This window comes from Pyrgilauda ruficollis, unplaced genomic scaffold (genome assembly GCF_017590135.1).
Source record: "Pyrgilauda ruficollis isolate IOZ18807 unplaced genomic scaffold, ASM1759013v1 scaffold19, whole genome shotgun sequence".
In the NCBI taxonomy this organism is placed as follows: Eukaryota; Metazoa; Chordata; class Aves; order Passeriformes; family Passeridae; genus Pyrgilauda; species Pyrgilauda ruficollis.
Window position 1 is genome coordinate 7,288,950 of NW_024518095.1, and position 26,100 is coordinate 7,315,049.

Consider the following 26,100-nt stretch of genomic DNA (forward strand, 5'->3'; position numbering starts at 1 on the left):
AGCAGGATGCAGTACACACTGTGTCTCACTATCCAGTTCACAGTCCAGAATACTAGTTAAGCCAAAAATGAAGGTAACATCCCCAGACTGGAACTGGAGAAACTAATGCACCAATGGACATCCTTTTCTGCTGGCTGTTCTGTGGAGTGTGATAATATCCAGCACAAGAAGTGGGCAGACTGATAAAGCCAAGAAAATCTTCAAATGACGCAGCTTAATTCTCCAAAAAGTGTATGCCAGAGTATGTGCTTATGTGGAGCTTATCTTCAGTGCAGGAGTAGAGCTAATTATTTTCCTAGTGTGTCATGGTGCTAAAATCACATGGAAACTTTTTTCTTCTTTCATATGGCAGTAAATGCCATGTTTTATTTCTAGTATCATCATACCTCTTTCAGCTGTATGGTTGTCCAAGTATCTCCCTATCTTTGCTGAATCTCTGCTGTATGGACAAGTGTTTCCCTGCACACGATTCTGTTCTAAGCAGTGCATATTCCTGTGTGTCCTGGGGGCTCTTTGCAAATGTCTGGGGAGCTGTGAGCCAAGTGTGGTGGCAGGGCACCCTCCCCTCCCCCAGCCTCCAAGTCATGCCAGCAAGGCAACCCTTGGAAGCCAGCCCATGTTGACTGTGGCTGTGGAACTTTTGGGTGGTGTTTGTAGTTATGTGGAGCAAGCTTCTGGGTAAGTGGAAAGGAACAAACCTAATTTTTTCTTCAGTACAGTGGTCTAGTTTTGCAATGCTGTGTACTAGCAGGAGAGAACTGGCCCGCACTCATTTTTGCACCATTTTAATGCAATCAGTCTAAAATTATGTTCTTGGTATCAAAGTGGTGCTATACAGTGATATCTGAGTTGGGGCCAGTCTCTTGCTTAACTGCACACATACTACCATTGACCATCTGCCAAGGGACCATTTGTAAGGCTCCTAAGGCAAAGGGACCACCTGTACCATTACTGAGTGCTTCCCCTTTACTGATTTACAAAATGACATGGCAGTCCTATGAGGGAAATGTCTACTTTTTCACTGACTGGTGAAATGCTGCTTTTGAGAGTTAAAAAGTAGAGGTGATGATGAAGACATGAAGGAAATAATCCTTTCCATCTGTCCCTAAAAATATTCACTTTATACGGTCAATTTCTGTTTATTGAGATAAAGATATTATTTATAACATTTACTTCAAATGAAAAGCCATTCATAATACCCTATAGGGAAGATGGGGTCTGATTATACCAGTGTATGACCAAACCCACATGTAGTATGTTTTGTCCAATTTGCATATGCATAGATGGTCATAAATGGTGCCAAGAAGTGGAGATTTGTCCCATTAATTTTATTTTTTTAAACTAGCAGCAGTGAAAACCCATTGTAGCTTTTTAAGAAGTTGCTAGAAGAGTATGGTATTTTTAAACTTTGAAGTCCCTATAAATCAAAGCATGTCTTATGTGGAGGTTTTTTCTAAGTAAATGTAAAAAAGTGTTTTTCTTTTTATGAGTAATCATTATTTCTTCTTTTGTAAAGCATTTTATTAAACTAGGAAAAGTTTTGTTAAAAAGTCCTCATATGATGATAGTGTGTGAAAAAATGGGAAATACAATTTAGGTTGGGGTTTTTAAAAATACATTATTCTTCTTTGTTTTATTGCTAATGCAAATGCATTTCAAAATCAAAGTGACTTGTTAGAATCCACAGATCTTTACACTGCTACTGAGATTGTGTTTTGATTTCTTTGACATGATCCCTGATTGCTGTAAGAAGAATCAGTTCAGTATTTTTGTTCTTAGATTCCCCCTCCTTTGTCTTGCAGCTACTTGTGGCAGATTCCATTAACAATTGCAGTAGGAAATACGAGCCACATCTCATCAGAGGCAATTATATGGGTGTCTAACAAATCAGGTAAAAATAAACTTTCCTCCCAGTGGAATCTCATAAAGCATACTTGTGTTTTCCTCAAATGTATCTTTGGAATTGATCCTAGATAATTGTTTAGTTGCTCTGCACCCAGTTTTAACTGCTTCCAATGAATTGCAAAAAAAGCAGAGCTGGGAAGGGAGGGAGGAGGAATGAAAGATGAGCAACAATCTAGATTTATAATATTGCAGAATTTAGACAGTATAATGTAAAGCTTTTACAAAGAAATGTAAAGTGCTAAGTATTTTATATTTGGCAAAACATCAAACCATTGATGAATGCAATTCACTTTATTGATGGGTGAAAGTTAAATGTAATATTGTATAATGAAGCAGATATGATGAGTATGATTTAGTACATTTAGAATTCTAGCATTTTCAACTCGATCCATAGTCTCAACCAAGACTAAGAAATGGTTGCTGTCATTAAAAATGTCCTTATTGGTCTATAAAAAGTATTTGTTCTCTCTATTAGATAACCATGTGCTGGACCTCAAAAGTGCATTGTTCTGTTTACTACGTATTTTCTTCCTCCTCAGTTCCTGCATGATCATAACAATATTAGTTACTGCCTGGAGGAGAGTGTGAGTGCTAGATGCCGGTGGTTTTTTATCATCTATGAAAGGAAGCCCACCACAGAAATTTCATGAAATGTTTATCTGTTTCATGAGCACTTCATGCTACATTGTCTGAGAGTTTTGGACTAGAATTAAAGAGAGTGAGGGAGGACATGTGGGGACTTGAATGGAATTATTATATAGAAGGGAGAAGAAGGATGCATGCATGCACTTGACATATGGGCTGTAGAGGGAGAGCTGACCCTTTCTTGTATAATTAGAAAGGTATAGAGATTTCCATCTAATAGAAGCTTAATGGGAAAGAGGAGAGTCAAACCTGTGTGAGATGTTTTTTCTCTTTTCTAAGTTACTAAAATATATTAGTCACATAGAGCTTAGCCGCCAGAAGGACTGGAAATCAGTGGTGTATGGTCAGTAGAAATCTGAGTACCCCAGCCTTCTAGTGGTACAAGGTATGTGTTTCTTTATCCAGATCGTTTGCAGCCTATGAGAAAGTAACATGTTTATGCTGCTCCCATGATAGAATGATCTAGAAGTGTGCATGCAACCAGAGCAGTTTTCATACCTGGAAAACATACTCTCATCAAAGCATACGGGTTCTGTCTTACTTTCCACAAACTTACTATTTTCGCCATACTTTTTAACATTAACACTTCCAGAATACTTCAAGACCTGTTTGCACTTTCAGAGTCTGCCTTAATGACCTGTTCTACTTTTGTCCTTTAGGACCTGATTGAACTCTCATTGAAGTTGTTAGAAAGGTTCCCACTAACTTCAGAGCGAGCTGATCATCCCATCTCATTAGGTTGCACATGCATGCCTCCCTCCCTTCACTCCCTCCTTCAAAGTTCAGTGTATTACTATTATCTACATAGGTGCTTCCTCATTGCCTTTTACTTGCAGAGTGCTGTGGAGGAACAAGTCCGTAAAGTGGCTACCCACTGTTTTAAGATCTACTGCTTCTGTTGGAATGCCTTCAAGAAATCAACAAATTAATGATGGCCAGTGTGAGCAATTATTTTGGGCTGGCTACTGTATAGAAATTAAAGAAGAACCTTTCCGAATCATCAGTCTTTTGTGTAGCAAATCAGTGACACTGTGATCTATTGTCATTATCCTTGTTCTTCCTCATTACTTTCACTCACTCCTTCACTTGCTGTGCCTCATTGAAAATGAGACTGTAAAGTTATGACTACTGCAAAAATGTCCTCTTGCTTCTGCTTGTTGTGGTCTAGGCTGCTATGTACTGAGGCTGGTATACATGATTCCTGGGAGTTTTTCTGCAGCGGGTATGTTTGTTTCAGGAGGATGAGGGAGGAATTCTGAGACTCCAAAGGACAATTTCCAGGTTTGATTCTTGTGGACTGGAAGAATCTTGAAGATTTTCTGTTGTACAGATGACAGTTTCAGTATTGTCCTAGCTAGTCTTGGAAAAAGTCTGCAAGCTGGAGGCGAAAGATTTGCAGATCCGCAAATCAACTTTGGAGTAAATGCTGTTCGTGAGGATGGTTTCTGTGCCGTTTTTAGGAAAGAGTAGGCAATTCCTTCTGGTTGACTAAACTGTTGTGCTGAAGGAGCTTCCAGTGTGACTGGGAGTGTGGATAGGAGCTAATGAACAGCTCTCTGTTGTTTGTTATTGTGGTATGTTGACCCTGGCTGAGCACCAGGCACCCACCAAACTCACTCTATCACTCCCCTCTGAAACTGGACAGGGGAGAGGGAATATAACAAAGTGTTCATGGATCTTGGGTAAGGTCTGAGTTAGAGATCCCTCACCAAGTACTCTCTCAGCAAAACAGACTTGAAATGGGAGCAGGATAATGAGAAGTAAAAACAGACCATAAAATGCCTTCCCCCTCTCCCCCCTGCCTCCCTGTTTCCCAGCTCTGCCTCCTCTCCCCCAGCAGTGAAGGGAGAAGGGAATGGGGATTATGACCAGTTCATCACATGTTGTTTCTCCCACTGCTCAGGGAGAGGAGTCTTTCCCCAGCTCTGACATGGGGTCCCTCCATCAAAGTCACAGCCTCCTCTCAGGCATCCATCTGCTCTGGTGTGGGTCTCCTCCACGGGCTGCAGGTGGATCTCTGCATCCCTGTGGATCTCCATGGGCTGCAGGGACACAGCTGCATCACCATGGGCTGCACCAGGATCTGCAGAGGAATCTCATCCCTGGTGCCTGGAGCACCTCCTGCCCCTCCTTCTCCACTGGTGTGGACTGTGGTGTCTGCAGGGTTGTTCCTCTCACATGTTCTCACCCTGCTCTTCTCTGGCCAAAATCACATCTGAGCAATAACTTCTTTTTTCCTTCTTCTTCTTCTTAAATATGTTGTCACAGAGGCATCACTACCAATTCCAGTTGGCCCAGCTTTGGCCAGCAGCGTGTCTGTCTTGGACCCAGCTGGTATTGCCTCTGCTGGACACGGGAAAAGCTTCTGGCAGCTTCTTACAGAAGCCATTTCTCTAGCCTCCCCTCTGCTACCAAACCTGGCCATGCAAACCCAACATAGTCATTATTACTGATCACACACCTAATTTCAGCTGCCAATAGGGAAAAGGGTTCAAGTTGATGACTACTACTGTGATATCTTGACATATCACTTAAATCTTACAATAAAATTAACCTTGTCTGTGGGTTATCTGATAGAAATGAAACCACAGCAGTTTTGAAATAGCTACATACAGAAATACATCAAAACATGTTCCTCATTTTTTTTGGTGGTATTTCGAATAATGATATCCATCAGGAGTTTACCCCGTGCCTTGCCCTAGCTCACCAAGAATGGTTATTTGCTGATGTAAGAGGCTTTTCCTTCATGTACATCCAGAAAGATGAAAGAATTGTTGATTTTTGCATCCTTTCTGCCACTGTGTCTGTGACCTCATCAAGGTGTTGTAGGATACCAGTTGATATTTTCATGAACAAGGGATATGAGGATGCTCTCCAGCTCTGTGAGAGTGACATGAATTTAGGATGATTGAGTTGCTGCTCTGTCCTCATCTTGTCTGTCTCTGGCTACATGCCGGGGTAGTGAGCATGCAGATCACTGATTGTTCAATATGCTGAGCAGGATCAGTTCAGATAACTGGATCTCACCACAATTGCTGGCAACAGCACTAGATCTGTCCATTCTTCACAGCGCTGAAGTGAAGGAACACACTGGAAATTACTGCTACACAGTGTCTTTTTGAGTTGCAGTCCATTGTCCTTTGCATGAAGTCCTGTAGGGAGGACAGTGCCTGGTCTTGGCAACTTGTTTGACAAGGTGCATTGTCGCTGTTGAGTAAGAAACGACACAGACTTACCAGAAGGCTGGTTTGCACTGCATAGTTGTTTTACTTTGGATTCTCCTTTTTTATACATTGTTCTGATACAGATAGACTAGATTGGTCAATTAATTAATACCTTTCACTTGATTGATTAATTAACAAAACGCTTTTCTTATAAACAATCTTTGAGAAAAATAGGAAAACAGAGAGTAGGAAAACAATACCTGCAGGTTGTTTATAATAATTAGCTATCATTGTTTATCTTCAACTCCATAAAGTCTCACAATCCGATTCTGGGAAAACTTACTGTTTCTCGCTCTCTGACCAGGCTGTCACATCCACAGTGCTTAATATCCAAGATGCTTCAAATCTAATATAGCTCTTCCCACCTGTTAGCAGAAGGAATGTAGGCATAGTTTTGAAAGCTTTTCATTTTGCAAGTGCTTCTGCCAGTCTCTCTTTTCCTTACCCAGTGAACCATAGCATTTATGTAACTGTATTTCTACTCATCAGTTCACATACCAGCCATCAGATGATGGTCCTTTTACTGGGTTCAATCTGTCTGGTGTGTGAAGTGGAGCTGTCTCATTTGCTCTTAGAGTGCTGCACAAAGGTCACCAATGCCTTTTCCCTGTTCACTCCCCATGGCCATAGATGAGGATGTTCTACTTCAAGTGATTGTAAACCAGTCACAAAGGAAACATCTTGTGCTAGACCTTCCTATCCATGCTGAGGTCACAAACATCAGGCCAAGATGGCTGCAGTGCTCTTTGTGCCTCAATCTTGCAGGTCTGCTGAATGGTAAATTTTGCTGGCACTGTGGAAATCATTGGTGTTACAATCTTCTGCTCTCTCATATTTCAGGGCTTGTTTCTGTTTCTCCTAGATAAGTTGCCACTTTTGTGATTGCTGTAATGATCTGTGAACATGTATCCATAGTGTTTTGGGATCAGCGCAAAATCAGTAGTGGGTAGAAAGCCAGGAACCAGCTTTGGACCCATTCCATCCCTATGACTGCTAAGCAGGGCTTGTGGGAATGTGCTGGTGATTTCTGATCAAGTGTAATAGGTGTGGGAGCACAAGCTTAGCTGGGCATGTTTCTGCAAATCTAGAACTGACCTTAACCTGAAGTGAGGAGGTTTAGCTAGTATCCATTTCCAATAGGTGAGCAGGGCTTTGGAAAAAGGCGTACTTGCCTTCCAAATAACAACTGTGGATCTAAAGACTTGAAATGGTACTGGAACTGTATTTAGTCCATACTTTTGGCTGTACTGTCTTGCAGAAGGATGCCCTGGGAATCAGTTTTCTGGTGCTCAGCCTCCAAGTACGAAACATCTCCATGCAACTCAGCAAGTGTTGCTGAACTGGCTGACACAGCTTTAATCCTTGCCCTTTCCATCCCCACCTCTTGTTTATTAACTGAGTTTTATGTTCCAAGGAAATACTCCTTAGACAGACCTCCCTACCTCAGTTAAAGTGACTGCTGTTCAGATTGCTCCTAATATCTCCTCAGGATTGCCACGAGAAAGTTCAACAGGGCAAGTCCCTTCCAACAGCACGTCCCAATTTACTTTGCCACCTCCTACTAGATAATCTCTACTTTAAGCCACCCAACAATCAGATTCTCCCCCAGGAAGTGTTTTGTAGAAGACAGATGCTTCTGGGCTGGGGTTTGCTGGCTGCCCACTGGGGAGCAGAGCATTAGTTGCAGCTTTAGAAAAATACCCTTTCTTTTCTTTTTGGAAACTCAGCTGCTGAACTTTACCTGTGTTGCTTCCAGGCTCCATTATTTTATCTTTCAAAAGTAGGAAGAAGGGAAGCACTGTGAAACAAAAAAAAAAAGAATATATAGGTCCTGCTTTGAGCTTCAGCCAACTGTGGTGAGGACCAGGGATACAGGACTTGGAATCCTGTGTAATTTTGACGGAATGAGTCAGAATCATTCCTCTTATTCTAACAGCTCAAGATCCTAGCAGAAGACTGCTGCTTACATTGTGTATCACCTTAGTTATTAGCAGTTCCATCATATAGGTGTATTAATGGATGGAAAGGTAATTCGAAGAAAGAGTTTTGTAAGATGGAAGATGATAATATTTCCTGATGGGCTCCATTTATTGTGCCAATCTCTATACCAAAGTGTTTTCTTTCAGCATGGAGCTATGTCAACATGGCAAGTGAGATTGATAGATTTTTTTTCTTCTGGTTTGCCTTCTCCCTGTGTGAAAAAGTTCTTGCAAGAAGTTTTGCAGAATTTAGTAAAGCCAGTATAAATTATTGTGAAATACCTCATGGAACACTTTTTTGTTAGAAAAATTTCTCTTGCTGTTGTTGTCAAGAAATTGTGCTACACTTGTGCAGTTGTTTTTGCAGCAAAATGGAGTCAGTTCCCCCAGTAGGGATTCTGCTACCTTAAACCAATTTCTTAGTATGTTAGGGGTTGTATAAAGCAGAGAGTTAAAATAACAACTGTGGGTCTGAAGACTTGAAATGGTACTGGAACTGTGTTTAGTCCATGCTTGTGGCAGTACTGTCTTGCAGAAGGATGCCCTTCTCCCAGACCCATATCACATGCTGGTTTTGATGGAATTGAAGTGTTGGGAAAGCTCAAAACTTCCAGCCACATGCACCAGCTGGAGGAACTATCTCACACTTTGAGAGCAGACAAACTGGGGAGAAAAATGAGACCCTAACTGGTTTTTTTACTTCAAAACAAATGTCATAAAGTTTAAATGTTTCCTCGTAAATATTTCCTATATGTATGTGGCAAAACTAGAAGTTTTAGAGCAGTGTTATTTTCTGAGGCATCCAGACAAATCATGACCATGGAAAAACACTTTTTGATGGAAGAAGATTTAAAAAATTAAAATTCCCTTTAATCTCACATACAACGGGATATGTATTTTAGATTGACTTCTGTGAGGTAAGCTAAAACCTTCAAAGATGGATTTAATTTCAAATGAAATCTCTGTTGTTAGAAAGTCATGAATGGCTTAATGTAGGGCTTAACACTGAGTTAGTACCTTTTTGCTAGCTATAATACTTTTAACAGGAAACTAATAAATGTGTTCGTGGTAAGTGGAAACATTACCCAGGTATAGACATGTTTAGTGCCTGTAATTACCAAAAGAAAGAATTTTTTAATAGGAAAGCATGAGAACTAACAGACACAAATACCAAATTCTACTAAATTATATAGAACTGCATGAAGCACATGTATCAGGCAGTCCTGTAAAATAGCCACCTCTTTATGTAAGTTGGGAAGGTGTGAAAGATTTTTGTCCTTTATTTCAGAAGAAGGTCAGTACATGAGTGGTCTTATTGAAAAATAACAGTGGGAGGTTATGGTAGTATTTAAACTGACCAGAACAGCAATAATGTAGTTGTGATTTGGAAGGATACTCTCCTCCTTCATAGCAATACATACTGGGGGTGTTGTGCAGCTGTTAAATGTGAAATAGCTTATTCTGAACTTGTCATATTTGACTGGCAAGTATCATTCAATACTCTGTTGATGCCTAAGTAATTTCCTCACTTGGGAGGTGAAAATGTAATACAAATGCCCGAAGAAGAAAACATGTGTGTATTTTCTAATTACATGTGATTCTGAAAATTTCTATTTAATATATTCATATACCCAGATATTGTTTAATGTGTGCTGATAGCCTATTTGGTATACTTTTAGGTAGCATTGTAGAGGTGCAAAGATTAACCAGTTAGAAGTAGCTGTTTAAATGCCACCAGGACTAGTGGCATTTAAAGATTAGTTTGCAACCAAAGAGCATTGGCAGAAAGCTGTACTGTATTAAGGTCGTATAAGGCTACAAAGGAACAAGATTCAAGTCTTCACTAAACAGGATGGAGCAACAGGCTGGATCTGACTTGGACCCGATGAAAAAAGGATTTAAACAGAGGAGCAAGTCTAAGAGAGTTTGCTTAGGACTGATCGGTACAAACCCCTGTGGAAGAAAGGACACACAAGTGTTACAGCTTTGTTCCAAATCAAATTGTGTGGCAAAAGCATTTTAGGTGCTTTTGAACACCTGGGAAGTCCACAGAGTTGTAGGATTCAATTCAGATTTTCTCAGTTCTATTTCTGCAGGATATATTGGATCCTAAAGAACGTGTCTGCTTGGTGCTTTACCACAGATAAAAGAGCAACAACAATTGAATTGAACAGGCAACAACTGAATTGTTCTAGGCTTAATATTTTTAATAAGTGTATTTTTCAGAGATTTTAATGGTTTCAGAACTACCTAGGAGAAAAGAGGACTATCTATGTTAATCCTGCAGTTTTTTATCTGAATCCATGTGCATAATGCAGGTCCATTAATTTAAATATATAATTATGTGTTTTTAAGATTCAGGTCTTGCTGATCTTTGTACTTATGGCACCTCAAAGTAGTAGTTATTTTTGGGATTGCTGTTAGTCAGGGGAGAAGCACAACTTTTATCTGTACCTCTAGTTAACGATTATTTCCTCAGAAATTACTTTTTTTATAAGAAGGACTAAACCAAATCAATTTCTTTGGTAAGCCTATGTACTAGATAGTGTGAGTAAATCGTAAAGACCATACTGCTAACTTTTTTCCCATTTGTTACCTCCAGGGAGTTCAAGCACACCAAAAAATTCTCTAATGGAATTACATTTATAACAAATAACAAATTACATTTTTCTCTAATGGAATTACATTTATAACAAATTTTATGTATTTATTTAAAAAAAAAAGAATGACAAGACTACTCCTTCAACAGTGTACAGACTAATTTTATTGGTTGAAAAAAATGTTTCTGAATTTTTAGTGAGTTCTCATTCATAGTTAGTTTTGTCAAAATAATTTACTAGATTGAAGACTTCTTCCAGGGGTGTTGAAGCCTGATGCTTTGTGCTGTGATAAAAAAGAAGTGCATGTTGTAAGTTCAGGGAATTTCTGTTGTTGAAATTTTGAAATCCCTATTTCTACAAATAGTTGTGGAGTGCCTGACTGCACAAAAACAGTAATAAATTTAGACTTTCAGCCCTAAAATGGTTACTTAAAACAAGGGGAAAGATGAAGAACAGGTTAGGTGATATAAGGTTAATTGGTCTACCTCTAAAGAGGAAACTCTCATTGCATAGTAGGTAGAAGCTGTTCAACTGGAAGTACTTTAATTTAAAATCTAGTGTAAAAACTTAATCAAATACATGCAGAAACACTTAAGAATCAATTTTTTTAATCACAGTTTACTCTTCTGTCTATAACACATTCATTGAATTTTTGGAGTTACAATTGTAGAAAACTATTTAAGTATGGCCAGAATAAGGGTACCAGACTTAAAGTGGGTACCTCTCTTAAAAATAATACTTGCCAGGAAAGAAAAAGCGCACTTGAAGTCCTGTGTGAGTAAAAGGTCCCCGTGGGAATGTCAGTTGGCATCTCTCTACATCAGAATGGATGTAGGAAATTATTAATCACACACATTATTTTTGTTAGTCCTTGAATTAATTATACTGCCTTCACATATATTTAAAGAAGGAGAAAATGTAACAGATGCACCTTTAGAATGTTTAAATTTGAAACCAAGACCCCTTCCCTTCTTTGTTTGCAGAACACCACAGAATTCCTGCTTTGGAAGAGGCAAGTTGGTTGCTGGGGAACATCAACCAGACTGGCTATTTCAGAGTTAATTATGATATTAGGAATTGGAAGCTGCTAATTAATCAGCTAACAAGGAACCATGAGGTAAGATCCTCTTCCCATCCCTAAAATCTGCTTTCATAGATGAACCTTCACTGTTTCATCACCTGAAATGGTTCAATTTTTGTGCTTGCCCCTCACAGGTTATCTCTGTCAGTAATCGAGCAGGCTTGATTGATGATGCATTCAATCTGGCCAGGTATGTTTTCCTGATCATACACATTGCTGCAATAACTCATACAACCATTAACTCAGCAGTTGAGTGTGTTTCAAAGTTAAGTGTGTTTTAAACACACTTTAGTTTCCCTCCCCTGCTTTTTTTTTTTTTTTTTGTATAGCACATAAAAATGGTCTGTAGCACATTCACTACTCTTGATCAATAATTGCCGTAGGGTATTTCCGAGTCTGAAGAGATTTGATCAATTTTGCAGCAAGTTCAATTTAACACTTTGCAGATAAATAATCTCCTTCCTCTTTCTCTAATGATGGAGGGTTTTTTCTTCTGTTTCTCCCAGTTGTCCCACCTTTCCTTTCTTTTACCACTGATCCTTGTGCTGTATTTAATTTGAGATGGAAGGCACCTTCAAGCTTCAGTAATTTTTTTGCCCTAACTTGTACTGTTATATAATTTTCCAGTATCTTTCTTTTCTTATAATCTGCTAGAACAGACTCTTTTTTTCCTCTGTGGTGCTTTTCAAACATAATGGAATATAATAATATTGCTTCCATTGAGCATTTCTGGAATTTATGCAACATTTTGTGCTTTATAATGATGAGAGTTAATAATTAACACATGCAGTGCTGGTTAGGTAGTGCCTTCTTTACAAATGGAGGCAATGGATTGGTCCCCGTTTTAAAATCCATTATGTTGATAGTGAAAGTGTAAAATGAGAGGAAAATAGTGGAACATTTGTAGCTTTTTGAGAGAGAAACATAGCATTAGTATAGGGTTTTGATTGCACAATTACAGATTTAATTGCAAAATTGCAGATAATGTGATTTTACTTGCACTGTCATGGCAAAGGGAGCATGAAAAGAATTCCTGATAGTAGTGTCTTTACATTTAACTACAAACGGTCACTGGAGGTGTTTGGGCTTCAGCTCAGTGATGTTCTAGCATCACTGCAGTAAAACACAGTTTTGCGCCCTACCACTCAGTTCCTGCTACTGACATTAAGTAGTGATTAGCCCTTACTTAACGGTCCAGAGATGTAGTGGGGAAGGAGGTATCATGGGAAGAGGTGTACCCATTTGCTTTTGGCACAGCCCTTCATTCTTGTTTTGTGACATCTTCCCATTAGTAGCAGTAAAAAAATAGAAATAGGTCATTATTTGACCTATTCAGTAGGTCATGATTTGTCTTCTCTCTGACTAGAAGAATATTGCAGATTATTCTGAAATATCTAGACTATCAGAACTACCAGATGTTGAGTAAAGTTGTAATCTGTTCCAATTTTATCTGATTTTGACGCCTCAGAGAAGTAGTGTGCAGTTACACAGAGCCAGTATGTCACCTTCTTTTTCCATGCAGTGAATACAGTCAGACGTGTCTAGACTTCCCTGAAAGTCTAGATCCTGAAAAAAAGCTGTTTCTTAAGCCAGTTTTTGTAGGTGAGTGTTTTTCTTCTGAGTCAGTATTGAGCCAGTGCTCTAGGATGTCTTGTTCGTAGAGTATTAAGGTGAGGTCTTGATTAAAGACCCAACCTGAACTGTCTGACCAAGTTTCGTCTACCTAAAAACCACTCAAAAGATTAGATGAGTAATGCATTCCCCACTAATTTTGTGAAGTACTTTTATGGGGATACTTGGAAATACTAGAGCCGGCACCTTTTTCAGAGGTAACTACACTAGAACCTTTTGAAGTCTTTCACAAGATTTCACATTAAAAAAAAAAATTGACTTTGTTTTGTTAATGATGGTCTGCAGCAGACTGCTGATGCATTTGGTCTTCATGCACTGTGGAAAAAAGTAGAGGAGATATAAATGTATGTCTAGATACATGTGCATACATGGATATCACTTACGAGAAAATAGTCTTCCAATATTTGGAAGACTAGGGATGTCAAGCTAGACTCCAGTTTCTAGAGTCCTGTCAATAGTGCTTCCTTGAGTATGTGCGTTACAAGCCAGTTCGGAGGAACAATCTGTTTGCAAACAGTAGATTTATGGTCTGTAGTTCCAGAGTAGCAATAAGATATGTGGACCTGGCTAAACTTGCCATGTAGGGTATACTTGCTGATCTTTATTACATTATTAATCTGTGTCTTGGTTTGAAAAGACAGGTGTTTGCTAAAGAAGGCAGGAACCTCTCTTGAAATGGAAAATGTAAACCCCCCTCCATCCGAATTATTATAATTTTGGTATTAGGAGGCTCTCAGGCAATGATATGGGAATAGGAATAACAGTTCTTTACTAGGAAAACTAAAAAAAAATTAATATTTAGAGCTAGAGAAAAATGAAAGAAAATGCTCATATAAATTGTTTTGGAATGGCACATTTTATTTTTTCAAAGGTGTGTTTGATTTCATTTCTCTATAATGTTTATTATCCTTCTACTGACCAGCATAGTGATTTCTTGAAAATTGACAACATAAATGAATTGATGCTGCCAAGGAATATTTTAAGCTCTATAGCTTTTAATTGCATTTTTTGGTGTCCATTTTATATTGAAATACATTCCTTCATCTTCCTTCTTGCTGTATTTCGGTTTATATAACATTCATGAAGGAGAGTTGAGTGGAATAATAACAACAAAGGAAAGTTACAACTTGTTTGATTTTTAAGTGTAATTCTTGGCTGTAGTGCATGCACATACCCTTAAGATATAAAAAGCTGTAGCCTTGGCAGAACATAGCTTATGGCAATTCATATCCCATGTTCTTCAGCAAGAATAGCACCTTGACCCTCCCTCTTCCCTTCTTCTTGAAGATTCTTTACTTTTTGTTTGTATGAGGTTTCAGTAGAATTAAAAAATATGTTGATTCTAGCAAATGATGCTAGTAAACGTTGACTGAGAAAGCCCAGAAGCCGTGAGAAGACAAAAAGAACTGTGGTTCTCATCTAAGCTTAAACAGAGTGGAGGGCAGAACAGGCAGCTCCAATAAGCAGCGTCACAGTAATTAACAAAGGTCGCACTGCTTCATAATAGTGTGAGTAACGTTGTCAGCTTCTCACATCTTTCTCTTTCCTTAGGATAAGAGGTCAGTTAGTGAGTACGTGAGGTGGGATGCCTCCCAATTTGCTTTAGGCATCCTAAAGATAGACCTGTAAATCTGACATTCTCACCTCGTAGTGCGCTGACACTTAATGGAGAGAAACTTGCACCTGACCTCTCAAAACCACTTAACCACATCAGATAAATGACTCACTTGATGTTAGGAGTGTTGTGTCACCCCTGGTTCTTCCTTGATGGGCTCTAAATCTTCATAAAAGATTTCCCTCATTAAACTGGTTGACTTGATCTAGTGTTATGTGAAAGAAATAGGTCTGGTTTATGTTTAATGTTAATCAGTGTTGAATCAGATGTGACTGTGAATATCTCTTTTACTGTCATCTAAAATCGCTGTTGTTGTTTTCAGTTCTGTAAGCACTGAATGAGAAAGCATGAAGTGGTGCCATTGGTAATTGTTCTTAGGCTCCAAGGATGGACGACTGTGTTGGAGTGCTGTCCATTTCCATGCACAGATTAAGGGCAGGTTGAGCTATAGTCTCTTCAAATGAAGCTTGCCCCCTGTAGGCTTCACAAATATAGAAAGCTGTATCAGAAATGAACAACAAGAAAAAAATATACCTTCAAAATTTTCTGTGAACTAAGTGACTTCCATGCTGTTAGATGGCCTTCATAAATGTTCCTTTCTGTCAGAATTTCCTACACCAGACCAAAACCAGGATCCTGGTGCAAATAGATAAATGATGAATTATGATGATTGTTTTCCTGCTGTTAAACAATTCTTTGTGGCTTGTTTGTTTCCAAGCTGTGAGTTCTGCTGACTCTGTAAAACCCAAGTCTGAGGGCAAGGGAAAAGGCAGTACCGAACTAGTTTTCAAAATATAAAACCAAATTATCTCCCTTGACATAAAGTTTTCTTTAACAGCAGGTGCATTTGACTCCAAGATTGATTCCAGAAGTAAAATACTGAAGTAAGCTAATGGTGACTCCAGATCAATTTCTCACCAACTTTTAGAGAGAAATTAATTTAAAAAGTATGTCTTACTGAATCAAGTATAGCCTTTTGGATCTGTAAAATCATGTCTTTAGAACCCCCTATTTTATTGTTTCTTAAAAAATTGATTCCTGGCTGTGGAGTCTTGACACTGAGGAAAAAAAAAAAAAAAATCCATTGTTCTTAATTCTGGAAACTGACAGTTAACTCATAACTAAGACTAGAGTTCATATACTTCCAGATAAAATCCAGAATTATTCTAGAAATGTGTGGTGGAAATACATGCATTGCTAAACTAAACTATGGAACTGAAATGATCTTCATTGCTGTTTTCCTTCACAGAGATTAAGATTTCGTCTCTTGTAGCATTTGAAGCATCTTCCAACATATGCGGGCTAATTGGTTCCATGTTACACTTGTTTCTGTTGCTTCAGGTCCTGTTCAGTGTAATGTCAGGAGAAGTCAAGGCATTTGAGGGTCCATGTGAAATTCTGTGTCTGGATAATAAGTAGGTGACAAAGACAGAAATTCTCAGCGCAATTAATGTACTTCAAAATGCTTCAAAATTTCAACAGCCACATTCAGGGTTGTTGACTTAGTTTTGTTGGGCTATTCAGAAACAGTCATATAGGATCCATTTAAATTAGTAAACTGAAGTTCTACTCTAGCCTTCGTCTTTACTCCTGATTGCATTTTCTAATAGCTCAACTCTGAGGAAAACAAGATCTGTTGTGCAGCTCCCTTAATTAGTGCCTCTGAGTACCAGCTAAGGGAGTATTAGATCAATACTTTGCATCATGCTTGATTAATAGTGGTATAGATTTACTGTTTTAATAAATGAGGCCTCATCTGAATTATTTCAGCAGATGCCATAGTAACTTCCATTCACTGTCAGGCAAATTTTGGTGATGGTTCAGTAGCAATTGATTTAGATATGGTTTCCAACAGAAGTTGGTTGGTTTCTTTTGACATAAATACTCTCAAAGGGCCAAAGTAGATGTGCCCTTTTTAGGGAAAATAGAAAGTTTCAAAAATTTAAAGTAGCCATCATTCATTCCATATGCTGCATGTCAGTTCCTATGTTCTGTGACATCACAGCATTGATATCTGCTTTATGTGGACATGCATATTTCAGCTAACATTTGCATGTGTTCGTAACAAGAGGAATCAAAGCAATTCCTGCAGTTAAGCACACTAGAAGCCCATTCTGCTTTTGTTGTATGTGTGTCATTTGTGCATCTGATCCTATTATGTAGCTAAAGGCAGTAAAGAAAATTGTGCAGCATATTCCAGGAAAGTGGTGGTGCTGTGAGAGTGTCTTGAAAGATAGAAATACCTGCTGAGAGTCAGGGAAGAAGTTGAAGTCTCTTCGGCATGTACTAAAAACTAATCCTGTAGATCTGGCTGCGAAGTGTTTACGCAGAGGGAAGGTCTTGGTCTAGTCATATCCCAGCAAAATTTGCCTAAATTATTTCTGGTACTTCTGACTAATTATAGCAGTAATTGTTTTATCCTGTAAACTCCATTAACTCTATTCTTAGCCAAGCCCAGAATAAACTGTCAGGAAGACTTGACTCTGGTTTCAAGGGAGTGACAGAGTTATTTTTAGCTGATGTATATTAACTCATTCTCTTTTTACCACATAGTCTTAGTCTCAGAGTTCAAGCTGGTCTCTGGAGTCAGCTTGGTATGGATGTATCCTTGTAGCACAGCTGCCAGGGGCTGCTGTGTAGTGAGAGGGGAAGGGAACAGTCTCTGAAATTTGTTTTGGGAGTATTAATTGAACCAGGTCTGAATTATGCTTCAAGAAACACTGAAGTCTGAGGTTAAACAAGAACAGGAGTTAATGAGTGGAGCTTGCTGAAGGCTTCTTTGCAACTTCAAGTACTAGAAACAGAGCTAAGAGCTGCAAATATGGCTTGGCTTGAGGAATATGTGTTGGTGAGGCAGTGGTAAGTTTTTGTACAGCCTCAAAACCTGTGGCATTCTTTGGGAACCTTATCTTCTCATAGCAAGCATACATCCATTCCCTAGGACTTCATATCATTTACATAGCCCTTTTTCATCCCCACAGCTGCCTGATCAGCCCTAGTCTTTACCTCCCTCAACTGTCCTCTCAAACCAAGCAGCTTTTTTGACCCCTTACCCCAGAGCCCGATTACTTTCCTTTCTGTGGGTCTGACAGGACTAATGTGGAGGGAAAAAGATCATTCTGCTACATTGGTTAAGGTAGCAAAACCAAGGCATTCTGAGAAGCTGGAGGTGTTGATCTAAACACCTTGACTTTCCTAGCATCAGCAAAGAGTATACTAATGAAGGCATAAACCAACTTTTCTAGTTATAATAGACAAGACTGATGCCTCACTAGCATAAAGAAGGGAGTCTGCTGTCTCAGGCTAGTCACTGCTTTGCCTGCTGTTTTGACCTGACTGCACCATTGCTTCTCAGAAATGATCCTGCTTTTTGAGCTTATCTGATTGTTGTTGACCAGGATTGTTGTCTAGATGGGGTCTGGTCCTTGTCCATGTATGCTCTGCTGGAATGTTGTAACAGATTAGCTCCTTCCTATCTGTCTAGAAGTGTGTTTTCCTCTACCCAGAAATCAAGCAATAAATGACAGGAAGGACTTTCTTATGATTAAGGAAGGCACAGAGACTGAAGAAACCTGGGATGCTGTTTCTGCTGTAGTCTTCCTAGGTGATCTTAGTAAAATAACTTAAATTGTTTGTGTTTTCTTCCTTTCTGCAAAGTGGAGATAAGAGAATAGGTGAGGGTTTAAGAGAATTTCAGAGAATCTTTTATTATAAATATGTTTATTGGGAATTGCCTTTAGAAAAGGAATATCCAATTCTGTAGATATTCTGGCAAACAAAATTTGGATTGTATGTGTGTGTTCTCAAGATTGGAATTTTGTGCTGTCTGTATGAAGTTTCTAGCTTTTAAACACATCTTTCACTTGGGTGACTGATATGCAAATTATAAACATTAGACCAGGCAAACAGGGAGTGATGAAAAAGTATTGTGCATAGTAATAAACTAATTCAATTTTGATTCTGCTCAAACATGCTCTCATAGATATCATCACCTGTTGACAACTTAATGAATAGAAGAGCTGTTTCATTCTACCCTTCACAACAAAAATCACCAAGAAAGAAAATAAATGACACTTGTAATAATTGAGTCATCTGAAATTGATGTCTATTAGCCCCTGAAATACATTCAAATTTCTTTACTTAATGTAACCCTGTGAATTACATACTTCTCAAAAATCATGGTTTCATGATGATGGAAAACATGACATACCTTACTGCATAGCCTTAATATTTAGCAGTAAGATTATTCCTTTTCTTCCTGTATTCCTCCTTTTAAATTAATTTTTCTTTCCTGTGGGGGAGAAGAGGAAAGGAGAGATTGTGAACTACAGTTTGAAGGAGTTTTTTTTTACAAGCATAGAGGGATTTAGATTTGAGGTTTTCTTCTGTTTTCAACAGAGGTGAGTAATTCAAATTAATATTAGTCTTTGCTTATGTGGCAAGTCTAAAACTGTGCAAGATAATTTAAGCCACATAATAGTCCAATAATTGCATTGAATTTGAACTGTTCTTTGCAGGATGCTTCAAATGCACTTGTGTGGAGTTGAATGTCACTTGAAGAGTCCTTAAATATTTTGCATGTGAGAAAACATAATAAGAAGCAGGCTTCACTTCAAACTGTCTTACTCTCTGAATCTTTTAATGTTGGAGACATTGAGTGCTAATTAAAGGTAGTTTTTAAAATGATCTTGTAAGCCAAAACTTGCTGTTGTATTCATCAAAGAGCAGATATGCATTCCTCTGCTGTTTATGTGGTGGTCCATAGCTGGTACAGATCATAATGTCTCCATCAAGTCACTTGGGCATCTTAGAAAAATAAAGTCCTTACATGGTCCTTACATAAAGTCAGCTCAGTCCTGAGAGGGAAGGATGAGGCAGATTATTCTTTGATACTGGAGATCACAGGGCCTTTTTTACAGGTTGTCCATTAGTTTTCTATGATAAAACATTTCTTTCTGCAGCTTCTGTGGTTGAACATGGATGCCAGTCATCCTGAGTTTTTTAAATTGTTGACTTCTAGCCCTGCAGGAGTTGAAGGGGAAATCTGTGACTACAAGAGTTAATTTCCCAGTTCTATGGGTCACCTTGCCCAAAGCTTTTTTGACATGTCAAGGTTCAACATACACGTTTTTGCTCAGCTATCAAGGAATTGCTGTTAAAGTACTGTGGGAAAGAACATCCTGAATACATTGGTAGAGACACCAGTCCTTGATATGTTGTGAAAAAATGAAAAAGGCAGATACAGTTATATGTGGATGTTCATTGGTGCCAGGTTTCTCTGTGAGTTTTTCTAATCCACACACTTGACTGTTAAGGTAAAAGAATGAATCAACTGTTAAGAATCCCAGCTTACTTTAAACTGTTTGTAGGAGTTAATGGGTATAGTCTAATTATTGCACATGAACAGAAACAGAACTGATGTTTATCTGAGTTGCACATCTGTGTTCTGAAGAGCTGCATTTTACCCCTTCAAAATTACCCAGACAAAAAGCTAGTCGTGTTTTACACATTTCTAAGAAACAGACAAGGGAGGGTGAGTTTTAAACCAGCAGCAAGTAAATCACCTCATTTCCATTGTTTCTGTAATGCAGAACAGTTTGCTGCCAGCTTGGATTTTCTAATTTTGATTTAAACACATGGCTTATAATGTCTTTGTTGGGTGGTGGGACTAAAGGATTTATGGTGCCCTTGTATGTGGGACTCTCATCACTGTATGGCAACCCTGTCGTTTTTGTGACGGAGTCTGTTTGACTGCTGCTGGATTTATGATAGAAATAATTCAGAACAGAGTAATAATTTTCCCTTGGCAATTACACTACCATTTGGTACTTTGTCCCTAAGGGGAAAATGAATGTGCCGGGATCTGTCCATAAGTTCAGTGGCTCAGTGTAAAGAACAAATCAAGGTCAGAATGCAGTTGAATACACACTGATGTTTCATATTATAATCTAGGTCTTCTGCGTTTATCTGACTCATTAAATCTTTAATAATTTAAAGATTATTTTTGATTGCCATGAGGTTATTATTGGGAATTATTTGTGAGGGGTATTGCATTACCATGTTCAGTACTTTCTTTTTCTGTTCATTGCCACTTTTCTCTTTAGCAATGGCAACTGTAGCAAATTCTCCAGTGTAAGCAGGATAGTACCTTGCTAAGCATTGGTGCTTATGATATTATATGATATGATATCATAAACCACATAATACTTATATATAACTTCTGGAAAAATCTTTTCCCACCTCTGTCCTTCCATAAAAATGATAGATCACATTTTCAATGCAGTTCGTCAGCAGTCTCCTTTGGCATGAAAAACCTGCTGAACCAGGATGTTTATATAGAGGTAATTTGTCCAATAACTAAACCAGATCTTTTTGCTGGTCCACGTTCCTGTTCTCCTGTTCTCCTCATCAATTTGGTAGGCAACTGTTAAATGGGGAACACAGACAGTAAGACAAAACTCGTGTGGTGCTGTGTTTCTAACACATGCTCTTGTGTGTTGTGATGGTACAGAATGATTGACATGGTGGTAAACTGATGGGTTAGGAGAGTTAGGTAGAAATTGATAAATCAATGAAGCATCTCAAATGTTATCTTTTTGGTTAAATTTTGCTTTTTTAGTCCTGTGCTTCAAATGACTCAGTGTGGGGAAAGCTGGCTTAGAGAGGGGCTTGTAGAGGTTGTTTTAAGCCTAGGCTGCTTTCTGTAGGACCCATGATGTCAGCTCGAAACTCTCTAATCTGAAATACTATAAAGAGGGATGTCTGCTTTTCGTAGTTTATATTGAAGATATGTAAACAACAGATCATTTTTTATATAATATGAAATAGATATGTTGGCACTCTTCTATGAATATTTACAGGGAAAAGATCAGAACTGTGATATTCTTATCTTCTCTTGGCAGAGCAGTACTGAAATAGTAGTGTTCCTAGGATATCCATTGGTAGACGCCTATATAAACAAAAAGAATTCTGTCAGGAATTACATTGGTATGAATCTGCTTTGGGTAGGGAGACACTAGGTGAGTTCTTACGGCTGTTTTAATTCCAGGTACTATAGATGAAGTTTTGAAAACTTTTTAACCTTGCCCTTGAGAAATGTTTTACCTGAATATCAGTATACTTTCAGCTACTGTTTGTGTTTCAATACTGATTTAACTAATTTATCTGTTAAAATACTTGCCAAAACTATCCCAACTTCCTCTGTGTAATTTTTTAAGGAAAAGATACATGCTTGCTAAGATTCCCAGGTGGCTACTGGAGACATACCTAGAAAAAACTGCACCTGTTTTAGACTAGACATAAGATTGGACATCACAGTATTTCTGTGGCGTTTATGCTTGTCACCTGGTTTCAGTATAGCTCATAATCAGTTCTTCCCCTAATGACAGACAATATTTCAATTTTTCTCCAAGATGGCTTGGCTAGAAAAGAACCTTCTCTCTTAGCCCTGACTATTATGCATTTGGACTTTGACAGGCAGTATCTGGTAGTAATTTTGCTGGACTTAAAGACAGCAATATGATTGATGGCTAAAAAGACACAAGAAAAATAAGGTTTTCTGTCACTGACCTTCCAGTGACTTTCTTGAGAGTAATAAGTCAAGCTGCATGTGTAGAGTATGTACTAAACTTACACTCCGTAGTACCTTTGAGTGAATATTTCTAGGCAATTATATGACAAGGAAATTATTTTACAATTTTGCTTTTGATGGGAAGGTTGATAGTTTTAGTTTTCTCAGTATTGCTATAATGATTGTGAATAATTTCTGTTCAATATTTCCACAGATCCGTGTTTTTCCAACAGAGTTCACAGAAATACTCAGAACAGACTCATTCTCTGTTCTCCCTTCTTTCCTCATTTTGGTTATTGTCCTACTCCATAAATGCTTTTGCTGACCAGATCCTATATATCTTTTCCAGACTCATTGTTCCAGGCTAGTGAAGGAGAATCCTAGAATCATGCCAGCACCTTTTGTCTGGTTTGCCACTGTTCAAGTGAGCCCAGTGCATCTTGCTGAATGCTGTATTCCCTGGGAAACAGGAGTCTTGAAGTCACTCTTAGCACTGGACAGGCTTTTAGTGTAAACTAAAAGAGTGTGACTCCTCTGAAATACAGACGTTAAGAAACCAGTTATTGTGCTTTGTGAAGATGCAGAATATTAGAGCATAGCTCACCACACAGTCACACTGCTTTATCGAGGCTTCTGCTTCTGCTGACCTGGTTGTGATGGTTGTCATGGTAGTCATGCTACCTCCTGAGACTCTTCACACATGTCCTAGATCTGTGATGTGGCTTTTAGGACTTCTTATACATTTTATGGTTCATGGTTTAGGGTGAGAGTTTTTTCTCTTTTATCATTTGGTGTGAAAGTTTCTCCTTATATCCTGTTTTCTCAACTAGGCATGTAAAAATTAGCAACCTTAGTGTTTTGGCCTCATCCTTACTAAAATCTTTCCTTTTTGGTTTTTTAAATTTTTTTTCTGAATGAAAATACTCCTCAAGGTATGAAAACTGTAGTATATAGTTAATGATTTATAACATACACATTATATGCCACTTTTTATGAAAAAGGTGAAACAATAAATGCACTTACTGCCTCTTGACAGAAGCTATTTACTACCAAATAGTCTAGGAGTGCAGTGTATTTGGACTAAAAAGTTCATAAACATGGCTTAGCGACTAGGGTAAAAGAATAGGACTATCATGTTTTTCCATGGGCACCAATGAAATAAAATAGTGTAAAATATAAAGACCATTCTGCCAAGGTAATGTTCCTGAAGCACTTATGTTTTATTCAGGAAAGTTGCTGTCTTAACTGCCACTGAGAGGATTTGAGATATGTCTCTGCTAAAGTTCTCTCAGAGGTTCATCTTCTCATCTGGACTGCCCAGCATGTGCTGACAGAAGACTTTGACATTAATTGTAGCAGCCATAACCTCTTTTCCTCTAAACCATTATCTGAAATGATGAATTTGTTATCATTTATATAATAATGACAAGAATCTCCCTTCACCCCCATCCCTTCTCTTGGGATCAGTTGGTTGGTGTGTGGTTGCGGGGTGATTCTGATGACAATGGGCATAAGCTCTTCCAGGGTCATACCCAGAAAGGAAAGGAGGATCAGGAGTAAACAGGGAAAAATCTAACTTTGCCACAGTCTGTTCATGTAAGTTGCACAATACTCTTAGGGGAACAATAGGGAAGGTGAGATTCGGGGGGTGAGACATGCATAATTGAATAGTCTGATAAATTTGGAAGTTAGAAGAACTGAGTGATGAGAATAACAGCTGTTGTGAAGAGGATGAGTGAGTATCATCATCCAAGAATCATGGTTTTGAAACTCATCAGGCAGCTCTGTGCTCAGGAATGAGATCAATCTCTGAGTTCACTTATGTGTCTTTATGGAAAAGGTAAGCTTAGAAAGAAATAATCTGTTTGTTTTACAGTGTTGTTTTCCTTTCTGCACTTAGTATAGGTAGATTTAATTTCAAAATATGAACTTAAATGTCCATTAGTGCAGCTATAATAAACATTAATTTGTTTATTCCTTAAGCAGCATGTTTCCTAGAGCTATTCCTCTTGTTATTATGCCACACTTTTTCATGTCAATCAAATTATCAGTAAAAATAATCACAAATTCTGGTAGAAAATAATGATGTATATGCAACTTTAAGCTAGTTTACCTCTTTGCTAATATTACCTCCAAGATTTTTAACTGCAGTCAGTCTAGTATGCTTCTGGCTCCTTTAGTTATGTTTAGAAATCTTTACAAAGTATTAAGACATAGCACTCATCTTAATCATACTTTGCTGCTTCAGAAACAAGAGCTATAAAATGGAGTAGCCTTCTGTCTTCAGATGCATTGGACTTTGTCTGCTACCTACTGTAAATGCTTTACCATTTTCATTTCATTTCTGCTCAGTTCCTCAGTTGGCACAGTGGGCTCCCCAAGTGATCTTGTTTTTCGTGCTTGAGTATGTGCTGGAACCAGAGTTGGAAACAGAGCTGATAAAATGTGGACAAAAATGACATGAAGCAGACTGGAGGGTGGGATAGATACTTTTGGAATCTGTTACATGAACTCACTTCTTTCCTGAGAACATGAAGAGAACAGAGTGTAATCCTTCCAACAGAGAGTGTAAAAAATGAAGGCCTGCAAGATGTGGTGCACATTGCAAGGAAACAAACTATTTCAAGCAGTGAGGCAGTTTTTACATGTTACTACAGCAGAGATAAAAATTTATATTAATTAAATAAATATATATTTATGTATGCAATGGTTAATTTCTGTACTAATATGTGTAATTTTATTTATTTGCTATATGTTTGCATTTCTTCCACATTGATGGAAATTAAAGGAACATGTGCAATGAAGGAGAAAAACTAGTCTATGAAGCTATATCATACTGTAGCCTAATAAATTGAACTTTGTGGAATCTACCTTGCTGATTTTAAGTATTTAATGAAAAGAGAATTAGTATCTCCTCTCTAGGCAGATAGTTAACTCATTTTGGATTTAAACATCTGCATTAGGAGAAGAGTAGACAATTTGTTTCTGGAAAGTTCACACCCACAGGGTTGCACTTTGTTTCTGCAGTGTGGATAGTTAAGAAAAAAGTGCTGTTCTGAAAAAGAAAGTGAGAGCAAAAGCTAAAGCTGGGCATTTTCTGTATTTGCTTTTTAAATTAACTTTCAAATGCTTATGTCTGTACTGCATTTTACATATAATGCTATTATTTCAGAACCCTTCCTGTACCCCCCCCCCCCCCCCCCCCTCTTTCCCATGCAGGAGGAGGTCTTTTATGATTGCAAAAATGGAACAAAATTTTAGCTGGTTGATTTATAAACACCTGAAAAAAATCTGTAATTTGTGTGGAAAGTGCTGGAACATCCTGAATCAAAGTGGTGTCACTGGATAAGTCCTTCCAAAGTGACTTAAGGTGGATAGAAGACAAGGAAGTTCTAAAGGAGAAAGAAAAGAGTGAGGAGAATAACTGTAAAACTAAAGCTTTTTCTTCAGCACTAGTTATTTTCAATTGCTGATGATCAGTAGAAATGTGTTCTCAAGCAAAATGCCTTTGGTTGTTGATTTTATGCAGACAGCTTTTTATCTTACAAATCAACAATGTAGCACCTTCCTTTTTTTTTGGATTTTTTTTTTCCCTTAAGGGCTATTACTTCTTCATTCACGTCTTTCATAGCCGGAGGAATTTGTTCAAAGTAGGGATAGCTTGTCTGGTTTTCTTTCGAGTGTGTTCATGCCTTACTTCATCAAGTCAGTATGCTTCTCTGTGTTGGGAGAGATGGCAAGTTGCTGGTTTTTTATAAGGTTGATTTTTATGTCATTAAAGTGTGACGAGTTTATTATGTTTTTCTGCTTTTTAATTTCATTTGGGAAACAACCAAGTTGTTTGTGCCC

At 38.2% G+C, this 26,100-nt stretch overlaps 1 protein-coding gene across 1 annotated transcript in view; it reads left to right on the top strand.

Moving 5' to 3' along the window:
• The window catches only part of TRHDE (thyrotropin releasing hormone degrading enzyme), a 198,142-nt gene that overhangs the window by 148,197 nt on the left and 23,845 nt on the right, over positions 1-26,100 (top strand). Inside the window, exons 10-12 of the mRNA XM_041465641.1 lie at positions 1,803-1,891; positions 11,337-11,470; positions 11,569-11,624. Of these exons, the coding sequence (XP_041321575.1) occupies positions 1,803-1,891; positions 11,337-11,470; positions 11,569-11,624 (279 nt within the window). The remainder of the gene's footprint in view (positions 1-1,802; positions 1,892-11,336; positions 11,471-11,568; positions 11,625-26,100) is intronic.